Source organism: Halichoerus grypus, chromosome 14, assembly GCF_964656455.1.
Source record: "Halichoerus grypus chromosome 14, mHalGry1.hap1.1, whole genome shotgun sequence".
NCBI classification, from domain to species: domain Eukaryota; kingdom Metazoa; phylum Chordata; class Mammalia; order Carnivora; family Phocidae; genus Halichoerus; species Halichoerus grypus.
In genome coordinates this window covers 29,210,875-29,235,973 of record NC_135725.1, presented here as the reverse complement: position 1 = coordinate 29,235,973, position 25,099 = coordinate 29,210,875, and the positions used below count along the sequence as shown (strand labels likewise).

General features: G+C 34.3%; 1 protein-coding gene across 3 annotated transcripts in view; it reads right to left on the bottom strand.

Moving 5' to 3' along the window:
• ERCC6L2 (ERCC excision repair 6 like 2) overlaps window positions 1–25,099 on the bottom strand; it is a 133,345-nt gene that overhangs the window by 66,635 nt on the left and 41,611 nt on the right. For all 3 annotated transcript variants that reach the window (XM_036084778.2, XM_078062114.1, XM_078062115.1), the window contains 8 exons: window positions 22,899–23,092; window positions 13,264–13,425; window positions 12,654–12,861; window positions 9,392–9,532; window positions 8,258–8,371; window positions 7,214–7,333; window positions 1,582–1,653; window positions 630–775 (listed from right to left, as the gene is read on the bottom strand). In XM_036084778.2, coding sequence (XP_035940671.2) covers window positions 630–775; window positions 1,582–1,653; window positions 7,214–7,333; window positions 8,258–8,371; window positions 9,392–9,532; window positions 12,654–12,861; window positions 13,264–13,425; window positions 22,899–23,092 — 1,157 coding nt within the window. The remainder of the gene's footprint in view (window positions 1–629; window positions 776–1,581; window positions 1,654–7,213; window positions 7,334–8,257; window positions 8,372–9,391; window positions 9,533–12,653; window positions 12,862–13,263; window positions 13,426–22,898; window positions 23,093–25,099) is intronic.

The window sequence follows — 25,099 nt, the reverse complement described above, 5'->3', positions numbered from 1 at the left end:
CAAAAAGGGATTAGTCTTCTTAGGTGTTTATATTGGCTTAAATCTTTTTCTAAAGTGCATATATTCTTTAAAAGGTTTTAATGAGAAATTCATAAATAGGTGTTAGAACTGACCTAACTTCTATAAAACCTATTAATATGGAGCTGCTGTGGTTGAGACCAGGTAGACAAAGGGAGGAAGTACCTGGCCCACTAAGCCCAGTGGGCTCTCTAGGGCTCCTTGAGCACAGTTTAAAAACCACTGCTACAAATGATTCTCAGTTATATGATTAATAACTTGATTATTCAATTAAGTCTGACTGTTCTGACCACAAGACATGAATAAGAACACTATCACAGAAAATTCCTGGGAGGAAACATCCATTTCTTTTGATTGTTATCTTTATAAACCCAGACATATAAGGAGAATTCAGTGATGATAAGGAAATTGAGAGACAAGGTTAGGTAAAACTCAAGATATTGTTATTTCAGTCATAATTAATAGCATTTTTGCTGCTTCTCCTTAAAGCCAAATAAAACAAAGCAATATAAGCATAACCACTGAAAATTAATCCAGTAATAATTTTTAAATTACCCTAAATCTTAAAAGCAGTTAGATAAAAATCAAGTTATCAAATTTTATTTTCTTACATTGTGGAGACAAGGCAAATGTTAACATCTTGTGTACTGTTGAACTCTTTCACAATCTTGATTCTTTCCTCTGATTTCGTACTTCCATCAAGTCGTCGGTAATCAAGGCCGGCTGCCATACAGTATTGCTGCAGAACATCAAGCAGCTAGAGAAAAGACATGAAGAAGGGCAAAGACAAATTCATGGTTTAATAAGTTTCATACCACTATAGAGATAAGATTTACTAAGTATTAATAATTGCTGCTTACAAGTTCTTTCTTACAATTACAAGAGCAACAAATATTTTCCTGGCTTCTGGCTCATGTATTTCTTCCCATTATCCTGAAACTGACTTTAAAGTTCACCAATGTTTGTCTTAAAAAAAAAAAAAAATCGGGGTGCCTGGGTGGCTCAGTCATTAAGAGTCTGCCTTCGGCTCAGGTCATGGTCCCAGGGTCCTGGGATCGAGCCCCGCGTCGGGCTCCCTACTCCATGGGAAGCCTGCTTCTCCCTCTCCCACTCCCCTGCTTGTGTTCCCCTCTCGCTGTGTCTCTCTCTGTCAAATAAATAAAATCTTTAAAAAAAAAAATCAATCTTTTAGAAAACAAAAATCAAACTTTATTGTTTTTAAACTAAAACCGGATAAAAATAAAAGTATTGGCCAATTTATATAAATGAATTTCAGTATTTGTGCTATTTTCCAGGTTCTAAAATCTCTTAAATGTCTTGAACATTTTAATTATAACAAAAACACCAAGAGAGAATTAAAAATCTATCTTTGTATTTGCTATTTGACAATAACCCTGATATCATTGAGATTTAAGCATCTGTTTTAAAAGTTGCTTATCTTACTACCATTTTCTACAGTATATATAAGATAGAAAATGTGGCTGGACATATTATGTCTCTTAGGCTTTGTGCCTCAGAAGTTAGGGCTGGGCCAATCAAAAATATACTTCAGAAGAAACTCACCTTGGTGGAATAGGAGAAAAGAAGTATTTTATCTTTGTTTTTCCTGCAATGGTTTAAAAGCTGCTGAAGGACCTGGAAATGAACCACAGAAATCAACCACCAGTGAACCAGTTCCAACTAAAAGCACACTTTATACATATAAACATCACTTGAGAATTTCTTAAAAATTATTTTTATACAACATAACCTCAGTCCTCTTTCCTAATTCCCTTGATTTTTGCCAACTTAGAGAAATAAAGTATTAGATATTACATGAGATGTTATTCATCATCATATTGTCAATAATGAGGTAAGGTTCCCAAAGACTTTTGTTTCATCTCATCTGGTTTTAATAAAAAGGAAGCATTTTAGATTATGGGATGCATTTAAATGAATTAATTTAATTTCTAAAACACACTTTCTTTATACCTACAATATGTTCAGAAACTAAATTACAGAACAGCATTCCTTTTAGGAAGTATTTAAGTTTTTTCTAGATAGATATAATGAAATGTGTTTAATTACATCTAGGTTCTAAAGTCTTGATATTTATTTTCTTAAAATAATCAGTCACATATACACCTCTTCTCATTTTATCCCCTCTGCTTCTCTATTTACAGTAAGCCCTGACTTCCAGATTTGATTTTGACCTCAAAATGTCAATAATTTGCCCCCATACACAGTGCTTTTAGGGAGGAAGCAAATAATCCAAAGCCTATTTATAATAGTAATACTGTTATTTTTAAAACAGGCATTTCCACATCTGGCAATGACAGTTCCAGAACACTGTGGAAAAGTAATCCACAAAGGAAAGAAAAGGAATTTTCTGAACTAAGCCTAAAATTTTTCTGAATTATGCAATAAACACTTCAGCAATTTTGTTTATTCACTGATAAGCATTTAAACTTAAATAAAAAATTGTAAGAAATATAAGACACTTTCAATAGTTAACTAAGAGGACACTGCTAACACTGACCCCCGCCATCCAATCCCTCAGAAAAAGCCATGGGGTTAAAAAAAAAAGCTACTCAGATAACCAATCAAATGGTGAATAAAAATGTCACAGATCAGGTAAACCTAATTTTAATACTAGCAGAACTTATAAAGTAAGCTTTGCATTTATTTGCAAAATAAGCTTTGTATTTGCTTTATTTTTTAATAAAATAACTGATTCTATATAAAGTATGTGCATTTGAATTTCACATAATACATTAATTTTTTAAAATTAAAAGACTTTATTTTTTAGAGCAACTTTGGATTTACAGAAGAATAGAGTAGAATATACAGAGAACTCCCACAGACCCCCTCTCCCCCATCTTGCACTTCTGCCCCTCCCCTGCATGCAGCTTTCCCTATTATTAACATTTTGCATTAGGGTGGTACATTTGTAAAACTGATGAATGAATAAATTATTATTAATAATACATTATCATTAACTATTATTATTAAATTATTAACTATTATTATTAACTAAAGTCTGTTTATATTACTTACATTAGGGTTAATTCACTGTGTTGTACATTCCATGAGTTTTTACAAACATGACATATACGTGACATATAATGACATGTATTCACCATTACAGTATTATACGGAATAATTTCACTGCCCTAAAAATTCCCTGTGCTCCATCTATGCGTCCCTCCTTGCAAACCCCCAGCAACCATTTATCATTTTACTTTCTCTAGAGTTTTGCATTTTCCAGAATGTCATATAGTTGGAATCATACAGTATGTAGCCTTTTAGACTGGCTTCTTCCACTTAGCAATATGCAATTAAAGTGCCTCGAGTCTTTTTTGTAGCTTGATAGCTCCTTTCTTTCTATTACTGAATAGTATTCTATTGTCTGAATGTACCACTATTTATCTGTTCACCTACTGAAGGACATCTTGGTTGCTTCCAAGTTTTGGCAGTTATAAATAAGATTGCTATAAATACCTGTGTACAGGCTCTTGTGTGAACGTAAATTTTTAACTCATTTGGGTAAATACCAAGGAGTGTTGTAAATAACAATTCACAGCTAAGAAATCTTGGGCCTAACTTTTCTCAAATTAGTCAGGCATAGAGATGAACATGACCCCTATATGATCCCAACAGCACTAAATTGGGTTTCCTAAGTCTTTTTCCCCACCCCCCACAGTAAGTGGCTCTGTGGTATTTCCCAAGGGAAGGGAAAATGAAGATTCTTATCAGGGGAGTAAGTTCAACTTGTGACCATCCACTTGAATAGTAGTTGAGATCACAAAAGACCTTCACATATAAGAGAAAAAGGTTGAGTTCATGAGTGTAGTTTTGAGGGTATGAAGGGTACAATGAGCATTACATCAACGAATAAATTACAGCTGCAGGCTGACCTATAACAAGAGAAGCACAACTAGCATCTTTTATCACCTGAATTCAAGATATACATGCAACTTGGATTTCTTAACTCTCCCCATAGGCAATAGATTATATGCCTATATATTCTATATCACTAAATCACCAGATGATGTTGATAATCAAATGATGAAACATAATCTTAAAAATATAACCCTAGGTTATTACTATCAGTCTCTGTCTTGCTGGTGTTCTCTCACAAAACAAATAAACTACAGACTTCTTTCACATATAGAAACACCTACCCAGCCTCCAGCAACAATTCATGCTTGCTTTTTCCCTTCTAAAAATCATAACAAAAAATAAATGTAATAATTATTTTAATCAGACATTATTATTCCTAGATATATAACTCCAATAGTACATTTTAAATCATATGTTGAGTATATAAGAATATAAAATGTAGAGTTATAAAATTCCATTTAATATTAAGAGTAACTTTTTAGTGAAGAAACATAATGAATGCAATTTAAATATATAACAATAGATAATACAGTTTTCACAGGAGGCCATGGTTTCTGGCCTGGGAAATAAGTGGGATAATAAGTGCTCAGTTCTAAATTAATTGAGCTTTTTATATTGTTTTATTTAAAAATAAATAAAAGTCAATAAAATGGATGACAAAATAGATTAACTATTGTTAGGAAAGATTGTTAGGAACTTTACTATTGTTAGGTTTGAATTATTTATTATGATAATAAATCATAGAATATTTTCACTAACACAGACTATTTTAAAAATACACAACTCTCAACAAAGTAGGTATAGAGAAAACATACCTCAACATAATAAAGGCCATATATGACAAGCCTACAGCTAACATAACACCCACTGGTAAAAACTGAAAGCTTTCCCTCCAAGATCAGGAACAAGACAAGGATGCCTGCTCTTGCCACTGTTATTCAACATAGTACTAGAAGTCCTAGCCAGAGCAATTAGGCAAGAGAAAGAAATAAAAGGCATCCATATGGGAAAGGAAGAAGAAAAACTGTCTCTATTTACATATGGCATGATCTTATATATAGAAAACCCTAAAGACACCACCAAAAAAACTGTTAGAACTAATAAATTCAGTGAAGTTGTACGATACAAAATCAGTCTACAAAAATTCATTGCATTTCTGTACACTAATAAGGAAATATCAGAAGAAGAAATTAAGGAAACAATACCATTTACAACTGTATCAAAAAGAATAAAGTAACTAAGAATACATTTAACCAAGGAGGTGAAAGACCTGTACACTGAGAACTATAAGACATTAAAGAAGACACAAATCAATAAAAAGGTATGCAGTGTTCATAGGTTGGGAACTAATGTTGTAAAATGTCCATACTGCTCAAAGCATTTATAGATTCAATGCAATGGCATTTTCCACAGAAACAGAACAAACAATACTAAAATTTGCATAGAACCACAAAAAAACCCAAAATAGTCAAAGCAATCTTGAGAAAGAGCAAAAAAACTAGAGGCATCACACTTCCTAATTTCAAACAATACCACAAAGTTATTGTAATCAAAACAGTATGCTATTGTCATAAAACAGACATACAGATCAATGAAATAAAATAGAAAGCCCAGAAATAAACCCACACATATATAGTCAATTAATTAATGACAAAGGAGCTAAGAATATACAATGGGGGGAAAGACAGTCTTTTCAATAAATGGTGCTGGGAAAACTGAATAGCCTCATGCAAAAGAATGAAATAGATCTCAGTAAGACATCTGCACCCCCACATTTACTGCAGCATTGTTTACAATAGCCAAGACATGGAAAAAATGTTCAGTGTCTGTTGATAGATAAATGGATAAAGAAAATGTGATATATACATACATAATGGAATACTGAGACATAAAAAGGAAGGAAATCCTGGCATTTGCAACAACAGGAAGGGCATGACGCTAAATGAAATAAGAGAGAGAAAAACAAATACCCTATGATCTCATTTATATGTGGAATCTAAAAAAAAAAAAAAATGCGTGTATTTATAAGTACAGCGAACAGATTGGTGGTTGCCAGAAGCAGGGGTTGGAGGCAGGCAAAATGGGTGAAGGTAGTCAAAAGGTACAAATTTCCAGTTATAAGTCCTGGGGATTTAATGTACAGCACAGTGACTACAGTTAACAACACTATATTACATATTTGAATGTTGCTAAGAAAGTATATCTTAAAAGCTCTCATCATAATAAAAAAGACTATGTGTGGTGATGGATATTAACTAAATTTATTGTGATAATCATTTTGCCATATACACACATATCAAATCATTATGTTGTACACCTAAAACTAATATGTTATATGTCAATTATATCTCAATAAAAAATACATACACAAGTTTTTAGGTAATCTTTTTGGCTTTTATTTTATTTCATTGAATTAGAGGTCCAAGCAAACTAAACTATGATGAGTGTATGTAGATTAACTGCTAAAAATATTTCCAGGATTTTAAGAAAACCACGTGACTACTTCAAATTACTTCTTTATTTATTTAGCCAAAAGAAATAACTTACTTTCTTCTTAATTAAACCATAATGTTGGGAATTGTTTGGTAATAATCTCTGAATCCATAAATAAGATTCTTGATAGTTACTAAAGAGTTAAACAAAGTGGCTGCCAAAAGGCTGGGAGCTACCAGCAATTCACGCAGCTGTCACCAGCAGTGCCCCAAGGCCTGGGTCATGGCTGGAGAACCGAGCCTTACCTTTCCCACCCTCCCCTGGGAATATATCACCGAGAGCAGCATCTACAGGTCAGTCTCCTGGTGTACAACAAATGCTCCCTTGCTACAAATGAGACTTAGCAACTTTCCAATATAGGTTGGCAAGTAAAAACAAGAGGCGGAAAATTCAGTCTAGACACAGAGGTCTTGTCCACCTTGAACCCTTTAAGAAGTTTCTTTCTCTAATTCCCAGCTATTGCCTATCCTCATCCTTGTATTTGGCATTAGAATTTATATTTCTGGTAGATAATCTCTTAAACATTTGAAGATAAGCTATTAAATATGTGGCAACAGCATACATTTTTAAGAGGGCATACATCTCATAAATCAATAAGGAAAGTCTGAAGTATATCTGATGTAACCACAAATTGAGAACCTACTGCATGCATGGTTCATTGTAAGCCAGTAAATGCTGATAAGGCTACATCAGTTGTCTTTGGCTACAGTCTCTTTTGAATGATTGGGTATCTGTTCTGATTAGTTATTGTCCCTATCATACCATTGATAAATATTTTGTATATCACCCTTATGTGTGTGCAGCCTGAAAGAGCACTTACCTTCATTTTCCCACTGTATTTTGGGTCAGAAAGGGTTTCAAAGGCTGCATCTTTGCTTTTCTGCACAAAATCTGGAAACTTGGAAAATACCTGATCACATATCCTTTTGATAAGTGTTTCCTTAGGAGGAAAAGACAGAAAAAAGAAATTTCAACGTAACACGTTTATACCTATATAAATTGAGATTGTTTATGGAAAAATTCTATTTAGAAGGAATATATACTTTGAAGATATTATCTTCTCTAAGTCAGACTAATAATTCAGAAAACCTTAAAGTGATAATGTTAATCATATATGGCTTTGATGAGTTCTGAGATAATGACAGGACTAATAATTTTATCATTATTCTTTTATAATCTCTAAAGCAAGGAATCAAATATTTCCCAAAGAGCAAACAGTACTATCAAAGAATAATATTAAATGCTCATAAGATTTTAAAATTATATTTGAACAGCATGAAGACTATAACACAGAAAGAAAATATAAAATCATTATATTAAAAAGCCTTAAAATAATAAATAAATAAATAAGCCTTAAAGAAGATTTTTTTAAATTTACGTTGTGCTCTAGAATAAGATACAATTGAAATATTCAAAGTAAATGATTGCGTTTATGTCTAAACTTTGAAATTGCTGCTTTTTGCCAATTTGGGAAATAGTCCTAATATTTAACATACAGATTACTGTAAGTGAATTTTAATCCAGTAGGTTGGATAAATGGAGTTAGATACATTATTAATGGAATAAGACCAACTCATCAAATATCTTACTTAGTAATTATATCAAAACATGTTAGGAAAACAAATATAGCAACATTACCAGAGGTGTAAAAAAGAGTTATTATTTTAACTTAGGCTTCAATTTTCCCTAAAAAACCTAAGAGCATATACTTCTTTGACACCCAAATTAAAAAATGAGCAAGTCAGTTTCCTCTTAAATTGCATACAAAAATAACTTAAAGATACTTGGCTATGACATTTTATAGCAAATATAAAATCTTTATACCAAATAGCATCACAAAGAAATGTAAAAAGCCAGCTCAAACCTGGTGTTTGGAGGAGCTAGCAGACTGCAGGAGTGCAACATGGTTAGCTACCTTCTGAAGGACTGCAAGGTAACTGAAATACAAGGTTTTCACTGTTTCACCATGTGAATTGGTCTGTAACCAGAAAAAGAAAATAAAAACAAGCAAGGCTATGTAACTCCTGACTTCATAAACTATATCGCTTACACTAATGTTTATCATCTGGTCACCCCTGGCACAATACATTCTGAGAAAATGATGGTCAACTGTTACATAAAATATCCATGAATCACTTAATGTGGAATCATACTTTTGGTGATGTTTTTAAGAAAAGAGGGGAGAAAGTCCTCATTCCAGAAAGTATCTACCCTCATGATCCACAGTGATAGAGAATGCTGCCATACGAGGTTCCTGGTAATAAAAAATGGCACAGGGGCAGGGTTATACTTCACTGTCCCTTCACTGTCCTCTTGTTTATATTCCAAGGTGTCCGAGGAAACTGTGCTATTCTGAAAAAGTGACGCGGTTAAAAAGAGGAAAATAAATGAGAGATGGAATAAATCTCAATCTAGATAAATATTTATTAGGGGTCCCTCTATGTACATGGATATTTGACAGATAACTTGATAATAAAATAGAGAGGTAAAAAAAAAAAAGGGCAGGAAATACAGATAGAAGGTTAAAAAAATACAAACTAATATTTGTTTCTAAATAAAAATAAAATACTTTATTATACCAATATACAATTTCGACTAATTAACACTCTATCAGAATAGTATTTTAAGCCTGCTATCAAAGACTAAGTTTACTATTAAGGGATAAGGAGAAACTTCTGAAAATAAGATGAAGTCCCAAGATGAAGTAGGCTACTTCCCAACAAAAGTTGAAAGGGAGGATATCAAATTGAAGCTACTAGTTTCTGAGAGCTACTGAAAAACCAGTTTATTGAAAAGATATTTGAATATTATATTTTGCTATGATTACTATTTGATATTGTAAAATACTTTTGGAAAACTATTCCTTTTTATGAACTTATGGCGTCTAAAGTTAAAGAACTGAGGAAAAGTTATTTTATCTGCTCCTTACCTCCAACATTAGAACAGAGAACTATGTAATCAAAAGGAAGATGTGGAGATACCACCCAGAAATGCTTGCCTTATAACAACAATTTCTCCTTTTCCGTCCACTGCTGCAGCTACAAGGCTCAGAAGACTGAAGTATCAAAGTCACATCTTTTGTTTCTAATACCGTTTGATAGACAGCTTTCTGAAAATCTGTCAGAGAACAATACACCATCTGCCAAGATGAAACACAAGGCAATTATTGGTACTTTTTTATAGCAGTAGTAATCATAACACACATCAGATTTTGAAGTCTGTAAGAGTGAAAACTGCTTATAAACTATTTTTCTTTTAGATATATTATTATGACAATTTCTCCGACCCTACCCTAAACTATATAAATAACTTTCTTTTCAAATAAATCTCATAGAGTTTGTTTTTCAATTGAAAGGAATCAAATATGAAAAAAACAAGTGTTTTCCTCATATATTTCTAAATATATTCTGGGTCTTTTCAGGCTTTCAATACTATTAGCCCATCATGCAAGTAAATGACTACAGTTTAGGTCAAATAAAAAACTAGATAAGGAGGGGTGCCTGGGTGGCTCAGTCGGTTAAACGTCTGCCTTCAGCTCAGGTCATGATCAGGTCCTGGGGTCCTGGGAGCCCCACATCAGGCTCCCTGCTCAGCCGGAAGTCTGCTTTCCCTCTCCCTTTGCCCCTCTCCCCTGCTTGTGCTCTCTCTCTCTCTCAAATAAATAAATAAAATCTGTAAAAAAAAAAAAAAACTGGATAAGGAGAAAAGGGAAAACTTTGGAACAACAGTATGAATAGTACTTACTGAATTCCCCGAAAACTTAGAAAAAAATTTAAAACTTTATTATTCTTATTTGTATTATAATTTGTATTTGATATCCTACTATAAATTCCTAAGATTAGCAAAGGTAAGAATTAAGAAAATACACATAAAAGCAACTACAAGTTTCTATTTTGTGCCCAAATTAAAAAAAAAAGAAAATTTGATAAAATCATGCCACTAATAAGTTATGCAGGATATAATTTACCTTATATTTCTAGTAGCACTGGAAGTTGGTAAAAGTCTTCTAGATGTAGTGGTATATAACCAGGGTCATAAAACCCATAATAAGATTTTGAAAAATGTGAATAAAAAGGAAAAGCCATCTATTTATAAATATTTATATATCACTACAACAGAATATTGTAAAAAAATGACAAATTCTGTTGATTGTTTCTTTTGGTATACAGAAGCTTTTAAGTTTGATGTAGTCTCACTTTTTTTTTTTTTAAAGTTATTTATTTGAGAGAGAGAGAGTGTGGGGGTGGGGGGGTGGTGAGGTGCAGAGGGAGAGGGAGAAAGAGTGTTAAACAGACTCCACACTGAGCACTGAGCCTGACGCAGGGCTCGATCTCACGACCCTGAGATCACGACCTGAGCTGAAACCAAGAGTCAGACGCTTAACCAACTGCACCATGCAGGTGCCCCATAGTCTCACTTCTTTATTTTTGCTTTTGTTGCTTATACTTTTGATGCCATACTCAAAAAATCATCACCAAGACCAGCGTCAAGGAGCTCTTTCCCTGTTTTCTTCTAGGACTTTTAAAAGATTATGTCTTGTGTTTTAATCTTTAATCTATTTCCAGTTAATTCTTGTGAGAGGTATAAGACAGGAGTCCTACTGCATTCTTTTGCATGTGAATATCCAATTTTCCCACCACCATTTATTGAAAAGAGTATATTCCTTTCTTACTCCCTGAGTATTCTTGGCTCCCTTGACTGTATATGCATGGGTTTGTTTCTGGGTTCTCTATTCTACTCTACTGATTTATGTATCTGTTTTTATGCCAGTACCATACTGTTTTGATTACTATAGCCTTGTAACATAGTGTGAAATCAGGAAATGTGATGCCTGCCAACTTTGCTGTTCTTTCTCAAGATTGCATTGGCTATTTCGGGATCTACTGTGGTTCCATACAAATTTTAGGAATGTTTGTTCTATTCCTGTAAAAATATGCCATAGGAATTTTGATAGGGATTGCACTGAATCTATACATGGCTTTGGGTAGTATGGATATTTTAACAATATTAATTCTTCCAATCCATGAACATGGGTATCCCTTCCATTTTTTTGTGTCTTCTTCAATTTCTTTTATCAGTTTCTTATAGTTTTCAGCGTATAGGTCTTTCACCTCCTTGGTTAAATTTATTCCTAAGTACCTTAAAACATGTAGTAACATTTACTAAACACTTCTCAAATGCCACACACTTCAGAGCAACCATATAAGGCAGACACTGCTATCATCATTCCTATTTAACAGATAAAGAGACCAAGGTTTGGGAGACTTAGCAAATTGCTCGAGGTCACAAAACTCCTAAGTAGGGGAGCCAGGATTCAAGCCTATATTATTTCATTTCAGAGCCCAAGCTCTAAACATTCTGTGCACAATTCTCTCTTCATATATTTATGGTTATTGCTCCTACTGGACAGACAATTAAATAATATACATAAAATTGCACAAAATATTTTAAAAAGTGGGGGTTCATTAAGTATTCCAATTAAACAATACTATTTGCTTTAGAGCAAAAAGTCAATTTCCCTAACTTGTTATCAGTTTATTTTCCTTTCAAATCTATTTTTTTAAAGTAATAATCAACAGGATATCCTAAGTTTAGAGAGTATTTGATAGTATTGCCCATATATGGGACATTAATTAAGCTTAGTTCATAGTAATTTATAGAACCTTTATTCCATTACCTGAGTTATAAGAACCACAAGATTAAAAACTATAAAAGAGGACCACTACATTCTTAAACAATTGACAGAATTTAATTATAACTTTCCTAAAATTCTTCAAATTAAGTTAGTTGTATAACTATAGATAGCATTCTAAAAGAAACAAACTTATGAAACAAAGCTTTTATCATTGTAGTCCTATAGCTGTTATCAAGGTCTCAAAGAATACACTGGGCTATAGATAGTAGGCAAAATATATGAAGGGCAAAATATGAACAGAAAACAAATTAGGGAGAGAGTTCTTTCTTCATTGAGAAAGAATTATACCAAAAGCGTTCTTATAAAATAAGAGAAATGAATTTAATGTATACTAACAATAAATCTGTTAGCTAACCTGTTAGACTGGGCTCAATTAATGCTTTCTGAATTTGCATATAATACTTTTTTTCCACACTGAGTAGACGGCAAAAAACTATATTCATAAAATACCACAGGAGATAGATTTCCTCTTAAGAAGAATTTTTTTTTTCAGAAAAAAATAAAACATGAGAAATTAATAAATAAATGATGAGAAATTAATAATTTAAACAAATGCAGTTCTCACCCGGTCTTCCTTCTTAGGCAACTGATCCTTGATTAGAGTCTTGGTACGCCTGAGAAACCATCCAGACATCTTCTTTGCAAGCCTTTGCATGGCCTTTCGGCCAGTGGCTAGTTCTCTTTTTGTTGCTGTGTGTCTCTGACCATGTTCTACTGGGTCAGAAAACTGCTTCTTGAAGTGGATCCTACTACCTAAAAGTCCTGGCACAGCCCTTTATAAAGACAATTAAAAAAATATGACAGCTTTATTAAATTATCTAAAAAGAAACACATTGACTTCTTTTTGCTTCTAAGAAATATACTAAGTCACTTGTTCATGAATGATAACAATAACAAAATGAAAGAAAAGAGAATGTTTTTTCTTTATGACATTTCAATAAATAACTATAAGATGACAGAACTGGTGAATAAATTCAGATATTTACTGCAGGGGCCAAGAGTAATATATAAAGATAGGTATTCATGGGACTCTACTCTGTATACTGTGTTTGGGACAAACACATCCATAAACAGACATAATTTTATTTTTAGAAACTATTAATTAGCAAACAAGGTAACATTAAGTTAAAGAAATATTAAAAATTTTCCAAAACGGAAAAATTATTTTCACTCACCAGTCCATAACACACCACAGTTCTTTCATGTTGTTCTGAAGAATGGTTCCAGTGAGGCCAATGCGGACATTACATTTCAAAGCTTTCATAACTTCTGTTATTCTAGCCTTTGGATTCTTGATTCTATGAGCTTCATCCACGATGACACCTGACCATTCCAAACTACAAAGTAAGAAAAAAAAGGGGGGGGGGATGTTGAGAAAACTTCTCTTTCTTACTCTGTATAATTTTTAGAGAGCAGCTTTCTCTACCAAAGTTTTAGAGGTTTTTCCCTATTTACTCTTTGATGATTCCATAGGATTCTGAGTTAGTTAAATGGTCCTGGGTTTGGACAACCCATAAAAATAAAATATGTAGGGAGACAAAAGGATAGATTCTGTTTAATGATGGTGGAATTAAAAACTCATTTAAATATCACTAAAATGACAGAAAAGGATTTTTAAAAAGAATAAACTAGAGAAATATAAAAGCAAAACTTGTAATGTCAAGTCTGAATGAAAAATGTCAATATAAACTTATGATTTTAAAAAGTTATATTACATAGCTCTCTCTGCTAAAAAGGTTTAGAATCAATTGTTAACCCAGTAGCAATGAGCACCAATAGTAATCAGACCACTAAAAGAAAAACAAAACAAAACAGAGCCCCATGGAGAAATGATTGATTTCAGACATGCAGCAGGGGAAATAGTGAAGAGCCAGAAAACACATTAAAACACATCATTAAGAATAATGATTATAACTGAACATAAAACACTGAATAAATAAAAACCCCAAAATTCTATGAAAAAAATTAATTTAGATCCTTACCTCACACCATAAACAAAAATAAACTAAAAACAGATCATAAGCCTAAATATAAGAGCCAAAACTATAAAACTTATAAAACATAGGAAAAAATCTTGTGATTCTGGGTTAGGCATAAATTTCTTAGATATGACACCAATAAAAAATTTTTGATAAGTTGGACTTTATTAAAGTTAAAAACTTCTGCTCTTCCAAAGAAACCATAGGAAAATGAAAGACATGCTACAGACTGGGAAAAAACATTTGCAAATCATAATCTGGTAAAGAGCTTATACACAGAATATATAAAGACTTACTGCAACTCAACACAATCCAATTTAAAAGATGAGTAAAGTATTTTAATAGACATTTAACCAAAGAAGATATACAAAGGACAAATAAGTACATAAAAGATTCTCAACATCTTTAGTCATTAGAAAAATGCAAATTAAAACCACAAGATACTGCTACAAACCCATTTGAATGGCTATAATCAAAAAAAGATTGACAATATCAAGTGTTGACAAGGATATGGGGAAATGAATCCTCATACACCGTTTTGGGGAAAGTGTAGTTACTTTTTTGTGTGTGTGCAGCTACTTTTCTAAAACAATTTGGCAGTTTCTTAAAAAATTAAATTTCTCCTAGCACCCAGCAATTCCATTCCTAAGTATCTGTCCAAAAAAAAAAAAAAAATTTTACATCCACACAAAGACTCATACATAAATATTCACAGCAGCATTATTCATGACAGCCAAAAACTGGAAACAATCCAAATGTCCATGCATGATGAATGGATAAACAAAATGAGGTATATACATATAATACTGTTAAGCAATAAAAAGCAATAAACTATTCAAACATGCTACAACATGATGGACCTCAAAATCAAACACAAAAGACTACATAGTGAATGATTCCATTTACATCAAATTTCCAGAAAACGCAAATCTATAGAGACTGAAAGTAGATAGCACTGCTTGAAACTGGAGATGGGACCACTGATTGACTCGAAGCAAAAAACTTTTTGAGGTGATAGAAATGTTTTAAAACTGGATTGTGGGAGGCGGAGCAAGATGGCGGAGGAGTAGGAGACCTGGATTTCGTCTCCTCTCAGGAATTCAGCTGGATAGGGATCAAACCATTCTGAACACCTACAAACTCAACAGGAGATCAAAGAAAAGAAGAGCAACAACTCTCTGAACAGAAAAGCGACCACTTTCTGGAAGGTAGGACGTGCGGAGAAGTGAATCCGAGGCGATATTCGGGAGGATAGACGGCGGGGGAGGGGCCTCCGTCGGCCGCTTCTGGCAAGTGATAGAGCCGCGGAGCACAAAATCGGAACTTTTAGAAGTCTGCTCCGCTGAGGGACGTCACTCTGGTGGCGAAGTGGGGGGTGGAACCCTCGCGGGACAGTGTGGTCTCAGGACCCTCGGGGTCACAGAAAGACCGGGGGTGCCTGAGTGCGGCAGAGCTCCCAGGTATCGGAGCAGGGAAGCCGGCTGCAGAGACGGAGCCCAGGCGCGGGCTCTCAGCTCGGGGTTGCTATAAACCGTGATCCGCGGCACAGTCGGGCCCCTGCTCCTCCAGCAGGGACCCAATAAGCGGCAGATCCGGGGAGACTCACCTTCTTCCCCCGGGAGGAGAGGTGCGGGAGCGCACCGCGGGGATCTGCTGGGTTTGGAGACTCCACCCGGGGTCGGGTGCCAGAGATAGAAACGCGCGGTCACAGGCCGGGTGAGAACAGAGTGCGGCCGGAGACCGGGGAGACGGGAGTGACTGACGGCTTTTCTCTGGGGGCTCGCTGAGGAGCGGGACCCCGAGTTCTCGGCTCCGCCGGGGCGGAGACTGGGAGGCCACCATTTTCACTCTCCGCCTCCAAAGCTGTACGGAGAGCTTGCAGGGAACAAAAGCTCCGGAGAGCAAACCCGAGCGGACTACTTAGCCCGGACCGGCAAGGGCGGGGCAATTTTGCCTCCGGCAAAGACATTTGGGAACCACGGCAACAGGCCCCTCCCCCAGAAGATCAGCAAGAACAGCCAGCCAAGACCAAGTTTACCGATCAATGAGAACGGCAGAACTCCAGCGCTAGGGGAACACTGCACATAGAATTCATGGCTTTTTTACCATGATTCTTTAGTCTTTCAAAGTTAATTATTTTTTTAACTGTCTTTTTTTCTTTTTTCCTTTTTTCTTTTTTTTTGAATTTTTCTTTTTCCCTTTTTCAACCAACATCTTATCAATCCCTTTTTTTAAAAAAAAAACATTTTTATTTTTCATTTTTAAAGTCATATTCTATCCCTTCATAGTAGTTACCCGTATTTTTGGCATATATATATATAAGTTGTTCTCTCTTTAAAATCTTGAGATAGTTTCTTCTAACAGATCAAAATATACTCTAAATCTCTAGTGTATGGGTTTTTTCTACTCCCCTGCCTGATCACATTCTCTCCCTTTTTTCTGTCTTTCCTTTTTTTTTTAATCCTCTTCTTTCTTTTTTCAAACAACTTATCAAATCCTTTTTTAAAATTTTTTATAATTTCCATCTTTACAGTCATATTCCATCCCTTCATCATATCAACCCTTATTTTTGTACATATATAAGTTTTTCTTTCTTTAAAATTTTGGGAGGGACTTTCTTTTAACAGACCAAAATACACCCAAAATCTAGTGTGTGGCACTGATCTATAATCCAGCCTGATCATACTTGATCACATTCTGTTTTTGTTTTGTTTTGTTTTGTTCTGCTTTTGTTTGTTTTTATCTTTATCTTTTTCTTTTTTCTTTTTTTCTTTCCTTTTCTTTTTTCTCTCTTTCCCTTTCTTTTCCCACTGCTTCAGGTCTTTTCTGATTTGTTTAGAGTATATTTTCTGGGGACGTTGTTACCCTGCTAGCATTTTGTTCTCTCATTAATCTATTCTCCTCTGCACAAAATGACAAGACGGAAAAAATCACCTCAACAAAAAGAACAAGAGGTAGTACCGACTGCCAGGGACCTACTCAATACGGACATTAGTACGATGTCAGATCTAGAGTTCAGAATCATCACTTTAAAGATACTAGCTGGGCTTGAAAAAAACATGGAAGTTATTAGAGAAACCCTTTCTGGAGAAGTAAAAGAACTAAAATCGAACCAAGTAGAAATCAAAAAGGCTATTAATGAGGTGCAATCAAATATGGGGGCGCTAACTGCTAGGATAAATGAGGCAGAAGAAAGAATCAGTGAGATAGAAGACCAAATGATGGAAAATAAAGAAGCTGAGAAAAAGAGAGATAAACAACTACTGGATCACGAGGGCAGAATTCGAGAGATAAACGATACCATAAGACGAAACAACATTAGAATAATTGGGATCCCAGAAGAAGAAGAAAGAGAGAGAGGTGCAGAAGGTATAATGGAGCAAATTATAGCAGAGAACTTCCCTAATTTGGGGAAGGAAACAGGCATCAAAATCCAGGAAGCAGAGAGAACGCCTCTCAAAATCAATAAAAATAGGTCAACACCCCGACATCTAATAGTAAAACTTACGAGTCTCAGAGACAAAGAGAAAATCCTGAAAGCAGCTCGGGAGAAGAGATATGTAACCTACAATGGTAGAAACATTAGATTGGCAACAGACTTATCCACAGAGACCTGGCAGGCCAGAAAGGACTGGCAGGACATATTCAGAGCACTAAATGAGAAAAATATGCAGCCAAGAATACTATATCCAGCTAGGCTGTCATTGAAAATTGAAGGAGAGATAAAACTGGATTGTGGTGATAATCACAACTTCATAAATTTACTAAAAATCATTCTCTACTTAGAATGGGTATATTCAATGGTATGTCAAATCCACTTCATTAATCCATTAATCCATAGTGACACTCAGAAAAGGGGAAGATGGGAGGAAAACTTTGCTATCATTGTAGATGACCATTACACCAACATCTTAGTCTGAAAGTTGGCCGAAGAATCAAGCACTTGCCTTGCTTTTTTAGTTGATATTATAATTAATTCCTAATTAAAGGAGAATGCCAGTTAATAAGTGTAGAAGAAATGATAAATTCAGGAAAACATTATTTTGTAAAACCCAGTAAAATATCTGATTGAGCCAAGAATAATTTTTGTATGCTAATACCACTAAGCAAAAGGACTGAAGGATCAGAATATTCAAATAGTGGCAAAGTACCACCCCACAATTGTAAAAGGAGAAACATAACTTTATAATCTCTGATGACCACTTCTTTAGCCTGTAGGACAACCTTGGCATCATTAATAGTGAAACAACCTGACATTAATATCTCCTGAAGTAATGTAATATGAAGCCCACAGCCTCACTTATGAAGTATTTTTATCAAAAAAGGTTAAACATTTAACCTGAATCTTAACCTTAGACCAAAATCAGCTTATAGAAATACAGATGTAAAGGAATACACAATTCCTTGAGAGAGTAAATAGACAAATCTAATATTTGAGACATCCTAAAAGACAACTGGCCTGATCCCCTCAAAATATCATACAATAAAAAAGTAAGTTGGGGGAATGTCCCAGATTAGAAGAGACTAAACAGACTTAATCAACAAATCCATCATTTGAACATTTATTGGATCCTGCTTTGCAAATACTGGATATTAACAATATTTTGAAGATAAGGAAATTTTAATTGCTGTTAATTTTCTTAAGTGTGACAATGATAATGTGGTATGAGAAAAAATATAATTAGTTTTAGGAAATCTATGCTAAATATTTTGAGATTATATTGTCATGTTATTTACCGTTTACTGAAATGACTTAATACCACCACTGTACATAGACATAGACACACATATATTAACATATTTTGCCAACATTTGAATACACACACACACAAACACACACACACACACACACACAGAACTGGTGAGTATAGGTGGTAAGTATATAGATGTTCATATACTGTTACTTCAATATTTCTACAGGTTTGATAATTTCTTAATATAAAGTTGAAAAAGAACAAAAGAACAAAGAGAAAGAGGAAAAAATGACCACAAAATTTTAAAGGCTGGGAAGAAAATGAACAAGATGACTTACAAAAGCAGAGAAAGCAGAAGCCTATGCCAGTAGTGGTCTTCAAAAGCTAGGAATTGGTGGTACCTGATGCCTCTGGAAGTTGGAGTTATACAAATGTTCAAGTCTAAGAAGCAACTGGATCTCCTAGCTAGTAGTTCCTACTCCATAAAATAGTCCAGCCAGGTCACCCTCAAGTAAGCAAAAGAAGGACAAAATCTAAGAAGAAATCAGCGGGTGTGCTGAAAACTAAAAAAATAAAAAATGAAAAAAATTAAAAGTTGCAGCATAAAAATTTTCTTTAGAGATATGGAGGTAAAAGTAGGAAGAGAAGTAAAAGAATTGAAGATGGTTGTGTCTGAAGAACAGGTAATAGAGGTGGCAGGAAGGAGTGAATTGCAGTTTTTCATGTTTGGATCTCTAAATAATGTACATATATAACTGATAAAAATGAAGCAAAACATAATAATAATAACAAAAAGAGATATAGCTCACTCATATAGTGTGTTTACTCTGGATTATCTATGATCAGTGTTTAATTCTGTTCTATCACAGAGTGCTATTCTCACAAAAATTACTTAATATTTGAGCATAAACTTGTTGAATCACTATGTTGTACACCTGAAACTAATATAACATGTATGTCAACTATACTTCAATAAAAAAATAAAATACCAGATTGCAGCAACTCTAAAACAGAATTACTTAATATTTACTCAAATGAAATCTAAATTATTTTGAACATTTGTCAAAATAAAGCCATTTGAACAAATAACAGAAAGCTACATATAACAAACACTGTGACATTTAATTTTTCAATTTTACACAGAAATCTGGGACACATACCGACAAAATTCCACTTCAGAATTCTTATTTAATATTTGTAACAATCACAGAAAATAACTACTTAACAAACATATATTCAGCAAGTATTATGTGCTAGAGATGTAATAAGCACTGAAATACAGAAATTATCCTACACCAAACTCCTCACAGTCTAAAGGGGCAGACAATTAAAAATTAAAATATGATTGATGCTATGATGAACAAATATCTTACTATATTTATGTAAGTGCAGAACATCTTTTGGGGTCATATAATATATTAAATAAAAGCCCAAGTTCTGGAGTTAGTTGGTCAAAGTTTAAATTTCATGCCTACCAATGACTTAGCTGTTGTAGGCTTTGGTGAGTTACTTAACTTCTCCATACCTCAGATTACTCCTATCTTTCTGATAGCATCCATGAAACAGGAGCAGGCTATTATTAGCTTCTAAGTGAGGTAAAATCAAATCTTAGAGCTGACAAAAATGGAAATCCACCTTACTAATAATTATATTAAATGTAAATGGACTAACTACTCCAAATAAGAGGCAGGTTATCAGAATGGATAAAAAAGCAAGACCTATCATTAACCACAAAGGTTCACTTTAAATATAAAGAACCAATATATTCAAATAGAAAGATAGAAAATGATAAACATGCAGTAAGTATAAGAAGACTGTATTGTCTATATTGATATCAGATAAAACTTTAAGATATAAAAAGGAACATTTTTTAAGATAAAAGGATTAATTCATAAGAAAAAAACACTAATCTTAAATGTGTGTGTACCCAATAAGAGCTTCAAAATATATGAACTGAAAGCTGACAGAACTCAAGGGAATTTAAAAATATACAAGTATAATTAAAGATTACAACATTTTTCTCTCAGAAATTATAAAACAACAGAAAATTAGGAAAGACAGAGAACATTAAGAACAACTCCTAACCAACTTGACTTTATTGATATTTATAGAACACTATATCTAACTGTAGAATAAACATTTTTTTCATGTATACATAGTTCAGAAAAATGTAAATTATACAACAAAGTACCACCACAGACACACTAAAATATCTAAAAACAAAAAGACTGATAATGCCAAATGTTGGTGAATATATAAAGCAACTTAAGTCCCATAGATTGCTAGTTGGAACAGAATGGTACAACCACTCAGGAAAATGGTTTGGCAGTTTCTTCTAAAGTTAAACCTACACTTACATAACCCAACAATTCCACTCCCAGGAAATGCAAATATGTCTACCCAAGATAAATGAAAATGTATGCTTCAAAAAAGGCTTCTACAATAATATTCCTTAGAGTTTTACTTATAATAACCAAAAACTGGAAAACCCAAATATAAATATCTATCCTCAAATTAATGGGTAAACAAAATGTGGTATATTCATAAAATATAATACACCTCAGGATTAAAAAAGAACGATCACAGATACATTCAATAACATGGATGAATCTCAAAAATACTATGATGAGCAAAAATACTATGATGTGCCAGACACAACAGTTCTAGAGACTAGAAATCCAAAGTGTTGGCAGGTTTGGTTTCTTCTGAGGCCTCTCTCCTTGGCTTCTAGATGGCTGCCTTCTTGCTGTGTCCCCATGTATCCTTTCCTCTGTGCACTCAAGTTCCTGGTATCTCTTTCTCTTCTAAGGACCCCAGACAGATTGGACAAGACTACCTTAATGGCCTCATTTTAACTTAATTGCTTCTTTAAGAATATTATTTCTCCAAATACAGTTACATTCTGAGGTCCCTGGGTTTGGGACTCGCCCATACAAACTTGGAGGGGACACAATTTAGCTCATAATAAGCCTTCTAATTGGTCTTTCTCCATTTAGTTTGGTTCTCCTCTGTCTGCACACACAGCAAATAGGTTACTTATAAAATGCAAATCTGACCATTTTTATCTTATTAGTAATCCACTGTAAACATTTCTAGGGCACTTTACTACTTTAAGAATAAAGACCTCTAATCCTCCAGACAGCTTTCAGTATCTTTTATAATCTGTTCCTTGCTTACCACACAGTTGTTGTCTCCCAGCCACTTCCCTCTTACACATATGCTGCAGCCATGAGATATAGAATGCATCAGAACTGCTTTCATTTATTCAAAAGTGGGCCATGATGTTTGTGGGCTGAAGGCTTCTGCAAATGCTCTTTGCTCCCTCTTCCTGCATTACTCTTCTACTATTCAACTCTTACTCATCCTTCAGTTCTTACTCAGCTGATAGGTCATCTCTCTCTGGGAAGCTCCCTGACAACTCTCCTCACTTTGCAGCAGAATTAGGTCTCTTATGTGCTCCCACAACATCCCCTGTCACATATCATAACACTCACATGGCTTTATAGTTATGTCTCTAGATGCCCCATTAAAATCGTAAGATGCAGTCAGGCATAAGCCAGTTCATTTCTTTTGGGTACTTATAATCCTGGAACACTGATTCTCAATATGTATATGTACATGTACTTTTTGCCACTCAACATTCTCAACAGATTCCCACAATTAAAATCATTCATGAAAATTCCTCTTAGTCTAGAGGTGCCATATGTCTAAAATTTAGGATAGTATTACCCTTCTTTAACACACATTGTTTGGAGACGGAATAAAGGAAAAAGAATGGACTGTATAAAATCTGATGCAGGTTTTGTTTTCTTTTGTTTTGTTTTGAGACGGCGAGAAAGAATCTTAAGCAGGCTCCACGCCCACACAGAGCATGACATGGGGCTCAATCCCACGACCCTGAGATCATGACCTGAGCCAAAATCAAGAGTGGGATGCTTAATTGACTGAATCACCCAGGCACCCCACAGGTTTTTCCTTTTTAGAAAATAAATTATTATAAACTGTCTATTTTAATAATTCTGAAATGAAATTATGCTAAGGAATATTTAGAACTTTTTAAAAAATCACAATATAAAGGGATAAATACAGTGGGTGTAAACAGAATATTAATGCAATCATTCCCATTATTCCCATTACCTGTTAAGTTCCTCCAGACATAAACGTAGTGTTTCATAAGTTGTTAGAGCAATTTCACATTTCCTCTGCTTTACACGAATCAGTTCGTTGTCTTTTTTGTTACCATGTAAAATAGTGACTCTGAAATATCCCCAGGTGTCCAATTCATCCCTCCAGTTGTAGAGGACAGAAAGAGGAGCAACTATTAAGAACATCTAAAAGAAGAAGAAAAACAAAATTATGATAAATTTTTTAAAAAATGAAAAAGTGAAATCTGGAATATCAATAGTCCTTTTCTTTAATTTTTGACACTGCCATTAATAAGAATAAATACAACTTAGTGACTGGATATATCTGGATATAAAAGACTGTCAAAAAATATTTTGTTGTTTATCTTTTTATTAGGATAAAACAGATAACTAACTTTGTCCAAAGAAAGAACTGTTTTTATCGCCCCCCCCCCCCGAAAAAAGGAGCCAAGAAGTAAGAGAGAAACAATTCTCCAAAGCAGAGGAAAGAGTTTAATCAGGACCCGAATAATAACTTCAAGAGCCAAGTGGATAATACAAATATGTAAAGCAGGCCAGGTTTTTTTCTTGAAATATATGGTTTTCTGAAGCTCTTTTTCCTTTGTACTCCCCTAGTCCAATTCCTCTGTCCTTCTCTCAGATACTGTCAGTTGAAGACCTAGAAAATTCATTAAAAAATCAAAGCAATTAGAAGAAAACCCCTACCTCTTTTCTCATTAGATCAATAATCTACCTATATTTATTTTCATACATTCTGCTCTCCTACACATTACCATGGATGAACTAACCATGTTCTTATCTAAAGACAAACCCTAAACTTATACAGTGGCTGCCATCACTTCTTGTCAAACTAAAGTCAATGCTGGAGAAATTGCCCCGAATCTCCCCTATGTAACTATAACTTTCCCTTTTTAATGGACCATATCCATCCACAAGCTAGTAAGTCCTAATATTTCCCAGGGTTAAAAAACAAAGCAATACCCCAAATCCCTTCCTTAACCCTACATCTCTCTTTAGCTATCCCCCATCACTTTATTGCCTTTCTAGCAATGATACTCAGGAGTTATCAATACTTACTGCTTTTACTTACTTTCCTCCTGTTCTCTCTTGAATTCATATAAATGACTTCTGTCCTAACTCCTCCAACCAAAGCAGTCCTTATCACGATTAACAATACATCTCTGTTTAGTCTTGAATGAATGTTGGGGTTCCACTGATCTTCCCTGTAAACTAACCCCAAATCCTGTTGTCATCACCCATTTTAATTTTGTAATGTTTTTATCTCTCACTGTTACCACTACTTCTAAGCTGTTATATTTATTTAATTTTTTTAAGACTTTATTTATTTATTTGACAGAGAGAGAGAGAGCGAGAGCAGTAACACAAGCAGGGGGAGTGGGAGAGGGAGAAGCAGGTTTCCCGCTGAGCAGGGAGCCCGATGTGGGACTCGATCCCAGGACCCTGGGATCGTGACCTGAGCCGAAGGCAGACACTTAACAACTGAGCCACCCAGGCGCCCCTAAGCTATTATATTTAGTAATGTTACAAGTTTCTTCCCTAAAGTTTTGTATTTGTCCTACTTCATAAAGATCAACCAATTAAACATACTGAAAATTTTCAGTTTAGCAAAAAGTTAAATAACATAATACTAGTCTAAATCCTACTCTCTCTTCTGTGAAATATTTCAGGTAGGCCATTTGTCAGCTGTAAGAAGTCAAATCTGACTCTTTTGGAAAGAGAAAGAAGAAAAAAAGAACAGACGATTAACCTACTCAATTGAGAGTTTCTTTTTCCACCCCATCATCAAACACACATAAATACTTTCTTGTCATACTTGATTCATCTTAAATACTTTTGCCTTTTGATTTGGAGTTTATCCTATGAATTCCATTATACCCCTACCTTCAAATACAAAATTTGGGATCCAAGTACTTAGGCCAAGTATAGTCTCATCCCCTCCCCCCATTTTTGTAGATTACAAGATGAAAATGATGGGTCCAAACTCCATTGCACACTTTGAGCGGTTTTCCACTTCAGGTATCATTCATCAAAGTTGGCAATGAATTTAAAGATTCCTAGAATCAGCCCTAAGATTCAGAAAGTTTTAAAATTAAGACATTTCTTATTATTGGTCTTTGAAATTGCAAAAGGTAAATAAAATGGTTCAATAACTTATTTTAATACTAAAAGAGG